At 42.5% G+C, this 10,089-nt stretch overlaps 1 protein-coding gene across 1 annotated transcript; it reads right to left on the bottom strand.

Moving 5' to 3' along the window:
• Positions 1–6,258: 6,258 nt before the first annotated feature.
• On the bottom strand, positions 6,259–9,505 carry LOC104449319. The gene is made up of 4 exons (XM_010063440.3): positions 9,003–9,505; positions 8,826–8,914; positions 7,525–8,685; positions 6,259–7,344 (listed from the first exon to the last, which is right to left on the bottom strand). The coding sequence occupies exons 1-4, from the start codon at positions 9,193–9,195 to the stop codon at positions 6,625–6,627; spliced, it is 2,163 nt and encodes a 720-aa protein (XP_010061742.1). The 5' UTR covers positions 9,196–9,505; the 3' UTR covers positions 6,259–6,624.
• Between the last annotated feature and the right edge of the window lie 584 nt (positions 9,506–10,089).

Raw genomic sequence — 10,089 nt, 5'->3', positions numbered from 1 at the left:
ACAATCATATCATGTAAGCGAGAAACAACATCAAAATTGAGTAAGACACCATTTCAACTACAACTTAGCTAAGTTAAGCTTAAACGCTATCAAAATAACTCTCATGCACTAACAAATCACTCACTTGAAGCGATTATTCAAATCTAAACGTAACATAGACTCGCAAGAGAAACCTCAAAATTTCACTCCAACCGAACCATTGCTTCAAATCAATGACCATCAAAACCCATGACTCTACAATACCACAATCCACAATTTCCAAGAAATTCCATAGCTTGACGACTCAAAAATCAAATTTCGCAATTCAATTTTTACAAAATTTCAAATATACTATATAATTCCAAAAACTACTCTGATTAGATGAATAATGGAGCAAGTACTTACCACATGTTGTGATGTGAAGTCAAATCGGTTTGACAAGGGCATGCCATGAAAGTACTAACACTATTCAAAAACTTTTATGTCATGTCTAATCCTCTCACACGTGTCCAACACTCTCCAACACCCAATTTTCATATGTCGGAAAATTCGACACTTGGTCAACTTTCCCTACACTCTCCGAAACTTGAGTCAGGAATTCCAACACGCGAGTTCACGTGATTCCAACACGTAATAGGTCAATTTAAAAAAAAATCAATGAATAAGTTATCAAAATGTAAATATGTAAAAAGACGAAAAATTAATAAAATAATAAAGGGCGAAACATGGAAAAACATATTCCAACTCTCACTTCTCGTGACATAATTCACTCCCAAGTTTTTTTTTTCTTTCGACACGCTCTAATACGTGAGTTCGAAAGTGAATTTCTTATTTTTTTCTTAAAGTTTTACGGATTATTGGAATGAAATTAAATTTGTTAAATTAAAACAATGAATGATATTAACAAATTATGGATTAATTTTTTTAGTATAAATTCACTCTAATTTTCTTATTTATTTATTTAAGAATTTAAATCAAATTAATTTGATTCAAATAATTATAAAAATGATCATTTATTACGCATATTTATAATATGTCTCAACATATTGAAATTTTCTATTTTATGAAAAATAATATGTTGACGTATCGTTTCGTATTATTTTCATATCGCATATCAATATCAATGCTAATCACGGGTGTGCGCGTGCAAAACCTCCCTTCTCTCTTTTCTTTTCTTTTCTTTTCTTTTATTTCCCCTTTTGTTCCGCGGGAGCTCGCGGCCTCAATGAGCTGAGTGCACCCCTTTCTCTTTCTGTCCTCTCTTCTTTGACCATTCAACCTTCCTTTTATTTTCTTTTCTTTATGTGGGGGCCCACCAATAGCACCCAGTTTGTGTCTTCTGTGTTTTGCATAGATTTATGTACTATCTGAACGGTCTTCAAAATTAGATAAACTGATATGAGTGTGGAGTCTCCTTCTTTCGAGAATCCAAGGTTAGTTGCCAACCAAAAAGGCAGTTGGAAATTTTGGGAATATATTTGGAAGCTAGATAGCAAGTTTATAATCATTTTATAATTAATTAAGTAGTTCACCAGGCTAATGCATTTTGACTCGTTTGTTGGTGAATAATAATCTAGTCTTGGGCACAAGTGCCCAGTATGCTAATGGCAGCTTTGTGCTGATAAACAAAACCAAATCTTTAGTTGGAATATGTATCATTCAATTTTGCACTAATAACAACAAATACGAGCATAATTAGTATCCTATGCTTGTACAAATGCACCAGTAGGGAAGTCATGAATTTGGTGACGAAAATTGAAGGTTGCTCAAGCTGATTATTCAAGTAATTAGTAAAATTTACTAGTGAGACTCGTCAGCTGCTCATGAATGTTTTTGTTAGATTGTGATTTGCTGGAACTTGAGGGATATACTAATTTTATCTACTAGTTTTGAAGACTGTATGGGAAATAAAATGACATCTACTGGTACTCTTGCTGATCTTCAAACTTAATCATTCCACTAGCAGAAAGCTATTTTTGTGGAGATCGGTGAAAAGAAATAGGCCAGAGGCTATTTCATTAATAGAAACATAATGGGTGGAATAATTTCCTCAAATGCGCATATAATCTTTTATGACGTGAATCTAAGCTGAATATCAACGAGAAAAAAAACCCTAGGTTAAATTAACAATGAACGCCTGTATGAATATGGATTGCACACAAAATTCCAAATGAGCTTTCTTCTGGATGTCTTTTAGATCACAATAGGCAATTGATGCCTAAGGCATAGAAATAAATTTTTCGGGAGTGCTAGAGTGAAACTCTTGTTTTTTATATGTATTTGTTTAAAAAAAGAAATTTTGCGCATGCTCGTTTGTGGTGTGGCAACTTAAAATTTGTGTCTTAAAATATTCAAGGGACCATGTCATATTGGAACTCGAAATTTTCTAGCATATATCCTTCTTTTTCCTTCTCTAACATTTTCATTTTCCTTTCAGAGGTATGAGTTTTTTCCTCAATTTAGCTTTGATCCTTCTACTTTATTCATTCTCTAGTGGTGGTAATATTAGTCACGGCGGGCCTCCTTGAACTCTTCATTTCCGAAAAGACTATTTTATTACAATCTTCCCAATTATTCACATGAACTCAAGTCCGTATGACTTCTTTATCAACAAGCTACTGGGGGAAATATATAGTTTGACCATACGGCTCTACCCTCGACCCCAGGTTTTGCAGTTCCCCAAGCTTCGCATCTCGTTTTCCGCAGCAGTCCTAGCGATTTCCCTTCTACAGTCCATGGTCACCATCAATCCCTAAAAGCTCCCAATAAATACCAACATCAGTTTCGACACCTAAATATAGCCATCGACCGGGACAAGATTTTTTCACGAACCTAGATAACAGCAGACCCTAGGGAGGCGATGCGGTTTGGTCCTTAGAAGAGAACAGATCTATAGGCCTTCCAAGAAAGTCTTTCCTCAAAAACCTCCAAACATCTCATTAAATGCACCCTCGGTCAACCATAAGCAAGGCAAGCAACCATCGGCTACTGTCTATCCTTCCAATCTCTCATCATTAATCCGCCCCCCATTATTGAATTTCACTACTATGTCAGCACGCGACCAGCCTACTGGCCTACCCCCTCCATTGCTTTTCACGCTCTTGCGTTTGTACACGCCATGCATTTGAATTTTCCCGCTCGCTCGGCTCTTGAGCAGCTGAGCTGCTGCTGTTTCCGTAAGATGTTAACCTTCTTCTGCCAATGCCATCTCTCCTCGCCCCCTGGTCGAGCAATAAATGGCGATGAACGGGCGTTGTCGCTTCTCGAGAAGGCAACACGTAATGCTTACGCATCAGATACGGTCCTAAAAACCTGACCTGCCCTGACTGTTCTCCGCCTTTCCATTGACTCAAACAGGGCGTCGTGTCCCCCCTCTTCCCCTCGCCTTGGTTTTTAATTCCCTCACCTTCCTCTTCTACTGCACCGACGGGGGAGTATGTCACTGCTCTCAGACACTATAACTCTCCCATCTAACATCTATCTGGGAAAGCGAGACATCTTGACTGATGCCCTTGAACTTTACGGGTGGATTCTCATGTTACCTCTTTCGTTTTGGCAGTTCCGGCGCCATAAGACACGTTCGCGTCGGTAGCATGCAGCGTCCGCGGCGTAGCCATACGTCTTTGCTGGGGCCCCTCTTTTAATGTACTGTGGGTTACCATTGAATTAGACGGGACAACTCCTGCACTAACAATGTCGCCCACAATTGCAGTAGTTCTTCGAGCCAACTGCAGTTGAAAAGTATGAGAATCCGATGCATTGGTGCTCAAGAAATGCAAGATAAAGCTTGAGGGTTTACCTCTAGTTATGGGCCATATTTTCCTTTCTTTCCGATTAACCGAGATTCTTTTCAAACCATATCTTTGAGCGGGTAACGACAAATTTTGGGAATCTCATGCGCGCACATATATATGTCCATGTTTGTAATCTAATCATCGAAAAACAAGACAAAATATGGCCCTTATCTGAGATTTGAGTCTAGTGTCCTATAAAACTGGAGATGACGATATCCTATTTCATTATTGTTAGATTGTCATAAGAAGACTGGTCATAAGTTATGTTAGATTTTTCGTATTTAATTAATTTGAACCATAACAATAACGGCATATGAAAAGCACCATTGTGCAAGATGAAAATAATTCTACAGTACACTTACTTCTTTTTTCTTGAAAAAATTATCCAAAAATTCATAAACCAGCCATAAACTTCTTAATCTTACCAATTTAGTCCTAAATATTTTGACTAATTTCTAATATAGTCCTTTCAACTAATTTTGGTCAAAAATCGCTACTGTAACACAAGTAGCAGCTGATATGGATGATTTGAACTCAAAATGATATTGTTTTGAGAAATTTTATTAATTTTTTTATTTCTTTCTTTTCCCTTTTTCATTTCTATTTCTTATGTTCTATTAATTTTCCCTCTATTCATCTTTTCGGAGAGGGATGATGAGGGTATTTGAGACTTGGCAATGGCCAATGATCCCCATCGGCCACAAGTGAGGGCTAGCACACCCTTGTTGTCCAACGGGCGAGGGCCTATGAGCCCTCACAACGGTCGGCAAGGGTCAACAAACCCTCATTGTGGTTGGCGAGGGCAAGCCCTCACTGATGTCAGTGAGGGTGTTGTGGTCCTCACTGCTAGATTTAGATGAGGGTTTGCAAGCTCTCACTGTGGCTAACAACACTAAGAAGATGAACAGTTACAAAAAGGAATAAAAGAAAAAAGAAAGAAAGAAAATAACAACTAATTTTTTTAAAATTTCTCAAAAGGACATTGTCTTGATTGGAGTTGTGTCGGCAGCCAGTTTCCAGTCATCGTTAGAAGGTCTACCTTTAAAAATTGTGAAAGGGTTTATGACTAAATTGGCTAAGTTGAAAAATTTAGAACAAAATCAACCATTGTACAATAGGTTTTGTGGGCATAATTTTCTCCATTCTTTGAGATTAAATATTTTTTTTTTTGCATGATCAAATACACTTCAAGTTGTTAGATGGAATAAGATCTTGAGGCTGGAGCCTTTAGGCTTGTGTGGGAGATTATTAATTGAATGGTCGAGATTCTCGTAGAATGTTAAGAACTATTGTCTAAAACTCGAGCTATTAGACAAAAAAAACAAACATCGATAGTCTCATTCAAGCGACTTATGTTACCTCCACATTGGATATAAAATAAGAGCACTCCATTATTGTTTCATTTTCATTTATTTTTTTTGGCCGGGACGACATTTCTAATCTTGAAGTGCCCCTCTACATTTCTAGGGCGAAAATTCAAAAGTTTGGTTTGATTTTTACACATTGGCCGACCTTCTTTCCCCCCTCATTTAATATTTAAAGACAACACGGGGGCATTTTTTTTCCTACGGTCATGTTCACTTTTCAAACATGTATACTACAGGAAGGGTGCTTCAAAGCCTTGTATGGTCCCCCCTGGAAATCGTTTGGATGTCCTAGCTAAGTCCTTATGCGGCCGCTTTTGTCACGACTCGACATAAGTCGTCCTAGCTTTTGGGTAATTAAGCGTGTAGCAATTTACAATAAGTTCGCATCCGGTTTTGAAAAAAATAAATGTATTCATCGTGAAAAATCACTTCCGTCTTCTCTTTTTTCCCAAAGTATTCACATGTGAAGATTTATGTAGAAATCACCAAGAAGTTTCGTGTCGCCACACGCTGCAATCGGATGAACAGTGCCCAAAAGGGACCACGAGAAGCCCCCCCCATCAAGATTGGTTTCGGGCTCGCCCCGGAGGTGTCCGGACATCATGATTGCCGAAGGTACGGATGGCCGCACATCCTGGCCCGCTAGCGAAGCTAGCGGATTTCCCTCCGTTCTCTTAGGCAACGCAAGAGGCAAAGAGTCGTAGAGCAAACCTATGGACAGGCCGTACCTTGTGTTTCCGCGAGCAAGTCGGGATGTATGTCCGCCCCAATATGCACAAATTCGAGAGACTCGAAGCAGCAGTACGTCCAAGAAACCGTTGCTGCGCGCCTCGTTGTGTGTCAAAGTTGGCGTTCCAAGCAGGACTAAACAAGGACTACTGGGACATAACTAATTTCCTCTGGCTTTTAATCCTAAGTAAAGACTGATTTCGAGAGCCCCGCCAGGTCGCATTTCTTTACAACCCAAGCGGATCGATCGTGTTATGATCTGACCCGCGCATGACGTTATCATAATGCTGCCCCATCGAGAATTTTGAATCCGGGCACGATGCATGTGGGACAAGTCCACGGCACGCTCGCAGCTGCAACATAGGAGCGCTACCACTACTTAGAATATATATAGTAATAATACGCCAACGTTATTATTGAGATTTTTCTTTAATTACAAGGCTCCCCTCCCCCTCCGGAAGAATATACAAAAGGCAAATGCATGGGTTCCTCTGCCCCAGAAGGGGTCTGAGCCAATCGGGGGCCGCGTCCTGTCGGGGCGACCGCGAGCTGAACTTCCAAACCCGCGTCCTACGTGGAAATCGGCCGAGCCCTTTCCAAGGAGTCCCCCATCCCACCCTGGTGGTCTGACCCACATCGAGCATCTCGTCACGTGAATGACCCATATGCTTTCTGGGTCGGCTGTCTCGTCATCTTTTGAACAGCCTCGACCCCGCTTTCCGTACGGTCCACACGCTCCCCATCCACGTTTGTCCTCATGCCATGGCCATGGCCATGGCCGCGGCCGTTTCCTGGACGAGCGTGTCCAGTATGTCCCGCTCGATTTCCGCCACCAACCCATCCCCTTCTTCCTCCAACGCCCTCGAACTCTGGTGCTTCATGTGAGGCAAGTCCTTGTCTATCAAGGCATCGATGTCCTCAAGGACTCGGCAGTCTGCTCTCGGAAAGCTCTTGATTTTGGTGCATAATGTGTCGATTAGCTGTGACCCTTTATCGTGACGGTGATGATGACGGTGACTGTGCCGTTCAAATGCGCCTGCCCACGGCTTCAGATTCAGACAAGGCTTCAAAACTTCAACCAAGATCTCGTCCAAGATATCAAACAAGAGCTTCCTGTCGCACTTGTGTTGTAATTGACCGTTCGATATCTCGGTCGCAGCGCTGGCACCGCCATCCGTCGGGGACGTACTGGAGGACAGCTCGAGGTGTTCGAAAATGGACGGGTCGAGCGGGTGAGATGGAGAGAACCACCTCGTGAAGGCCAATAATGATGTGGGCCTTTCGATGCCTAAATGTTTCAGTACCAGGGTGACGTACTGCAATTCCGCTGCCACAGCTCCGGTGGTGGCGGAGGAAGCGCCAGCATTCGACCTGTCGTCTTCACCTTTTCGGGCGCCGCGAACGTGCGTCGCTTCTTGCGGGCTCGAACCACCAGATAACTGCGAACTCTGCTTTGAGGCATGAGCACCATGCACCTGCGACCACCGCCCATAAAGTTCATAACTAAAAACTATAACAATAGCCGCAATTAAAATGCATGACCCAATGAAAATTCGAAAAGAAGAAGAAAAAAGGGAGAGAAAACTAGCTTTACGTTCACTATAAAATTTTAAAAAATAAAATATAAAATTGGAAATGGGTAAGAAATGAAGCACCTGCTTTTGGGGGATTTTAGTTGCCGGAGGGGAAGGATCTCTCTTAACTGGGAGAAGAGTAGCGACGGCGATGCTACGCATGTCGCCGGTGTATGCAGTTTTCTTCCTTTTCTTGTCCGGAGCGTTCGGCGATGATGTCGCTGCAGCTTGTGTAGGACGAACAAATAGTTCCTCTTGCTTGTTCCTGATGCTATTCAGAGTCGATGCTCTGGACGGCTTCTTGAACCGTTCCATCGCTGCTTTGCATTTCTCAGAGGACTTGCGTTGGTTCAGCTCTTGCCCTTCAGGAGCTTGAGGCTTCGGCTTCACGGTACCTTTCGTGGGTTGCACCTGAAGCTCAATGACATTGCTTGGAGATGGTGGTGACGAACCTGGTCTTGGAGTTTGAGAAACTTGATCTTTCACGTTCGATGGTGGTCTTATTTTCTTCTCCCTCATCTCCAGGAGTCTGAGCCTCGGAGAAAATGTCATTGATTGTTCTTGCTTTCCTGGGCTCGAGTTGTCTTCCGTAGCTTTCGCACCAATCCAGGAAGATTTCCTGGACTTGAAATGCTTCTTCACAGCTTCAACATTTGAGTCTCTTCCTTGTTCGCTGTTCCTGACCACGTTCGTGATATCCATTCCGACTTTCCTTCCAACACTTTCCTTCACTTGCTTCACAATCTGCCTCGCGTAGTAACTCGGGCTTCTGTTCTCATCCTCGCATTTGAATTCTTTCCTCCTCAACGTAGTGAAGCGCGAGAACTCCAATTCTTCGCTCGAATTTAAGTTCTCCTTGCTAATATGGAGAGAGAGACGGCGATCTGCATCCACCGATCTTCTGGCGGAGGACATCCTCGGAGTCTCCGGCAAAGACCGAGTTCCCGCATTAACATCACCGTAATTCTCCGACCAGCTCTTTTGATCGCTCGACCGCGGCTTTCGAGGTCGACCAGAGAGTGAAGGAGACTTTCCAGGGATCGTGGTGGGTCTCTCAAGTGTTGAAGAGACTCTAGGGGAGGATGAGCAGCTGTCTGGAAGAAGATCGAGCCCCATGAGCCGGGCCACAAGAGTTGGAGTCCTGGCGATTTCAGGTGTAGCAGCGGAAGAAGAGGAGGAGTCGCAGCAATGACCTTCTTGCTTCGACCTTCTGTCTCCACCGGTTTTGATTTGGATGCCCATCTGCGTAATTTAAAGATAGAAAAGAAATCCAAAGAACGAGCGTTAAGGTTCTTTCCCCCCCACTTCTCATCATCATGTCATTATTACTCACTTTCAAAGCAAAGAAAAAATGTGGGAAGACGATAAGCATGCACACTCACTGGGATATCCAAACAAAGTTCACCATCTTTCCGGTTGGGTTCCAACTGAGGCTGCTCTAGTTCCAAGCTGTTCCTTGGTGCTTCTGTTCCTGAGACGATACGAGGTGACATTTATATAAAATGTTGAAAACCAATTTGACAAGCTAGAGAGAGAGAGAGAGAGAGAGAGCTAGCTACCTTTAGGAATGGTGGGTTCGTCAGGAAGAGAAGAGCCGAACTTGAAGGAAGGCTGCTGGTTTATGGCAAACTGGAACTGATGAAAATCAAAGAGATGAAAAACAGCGCACATGCACCCAGGAGAGGTCTCTTTCTGATTATCTCCACCTCTTTTGGAGGGTCTTCCACCTCCCCAATACCTCTCTTTCCCCATAACTATCGAGTCTCACCCAACAAAGGGGCCAAAGGAACAGCAACTACTGGAGAAAAACACCCTCTCTGGTCTTTTTGCAAAGAAGAGAAGAGAAGAGAAAAGCTTCCAGGACTGAGAAAATCAGACTGACCAGAGACAGTGGGCGAGGGTGAGTTAGGAGCGAGTTAGCTGAGGTTTCCTCGACAGGGAGAGGAGAGGGGAGAGGAGGATACAACAAAGGGCCTTGATGGGATACATTCCTGGGGCGAGGGATGCGAGAAAAGCGGATCCGTGAAGCTCAAATCAACCCCATTTGAGTCCAGGAATTTTAAGTACGACAGCAAGGCCATGTGTCGTCCCCTGGCGCCTATCTGCATTACCTTTTATATCTCTTTTTTTCACCTTTCCTCTCCTTTTCTCCTTTTTCCTTTTTCTTTTCTACACTCACTCCCAAGTTTTCTTACCAGAGCAAAGACCAGAACCAAACTCTGCAGTCTGTCTTTGGGAATTGGAATCGGTAAAAGGATGACGATATGTACACGCCCCTTTGCTCTTCTTTTACCTAACACAATAGATGTCTGAGAATCATTTAGCTCACTAAGTAAGATGCTCATTTCATCCAGTATTTAAGATTGACAGGTACCTTGAGCGAGGAAGATGAGGAAGATGAACACGTGCAATCGAGATGGCGTGGAAACTCAACAAGATTATTTAATCTATTGTATGCGATAATTGCGAAATTTGAATAAGAATATATCGCATCAATTTGTAAAATAAATTTTCAGATGATTGTATAACCCCGCAACATCATTTAGGAGAAATTAAGACACTCCTACCTCACAATGCTAATGATTTGGAGCTTTGTACTTTCTATTAAGATAAGATTCTCTTCTTCGTTGTTTTTCATAGAAGTTT

Source organism: Eucalyptus grandis, chromosome 1 (assembly GCF_016545825.1).
Source record: "Eucalyptus grandis isolate ANBG69807.140 chromosome 1, ASM1654582v1, whole genome shotgun sequence".
Lineage (NCBI taxonomy): Eukaryota > Viridiplantae > Streptophyta > Magnoliopsida > Myrtales > Myrtaceae > Eucalyptus > Eucalyptus grandis.
This window is presented reverse-complemented; position numbering and strand designations above follow the sequence as displayed.

Excerpts from the sequence above, each read along its gene's own strand:
- LOC104449319 (XM_010063440.3), bottom strand. The coding sequence starts at position 9,195 with ATGGGGAAAGAGAGGTATTGGGGAGGTGGAAGACCCTCCAAAAGAGGT. Across the intron at positions 8,686-8,825 it reads AACTTTGTTTGGATATCCCA|ATGGGCATCCAAATCAAAAC; the intron begins GTGAGTGTGCAT and ends TAAATTACGCAG. Across the intron at positions 7,345-7,524 it reads CTAAAATCCCCCAAAAGCAG|GTGCATGGTGCTCATGCCTC; the intron begins GTGCTTCATTTC and ends CGGTGGTCGCAG.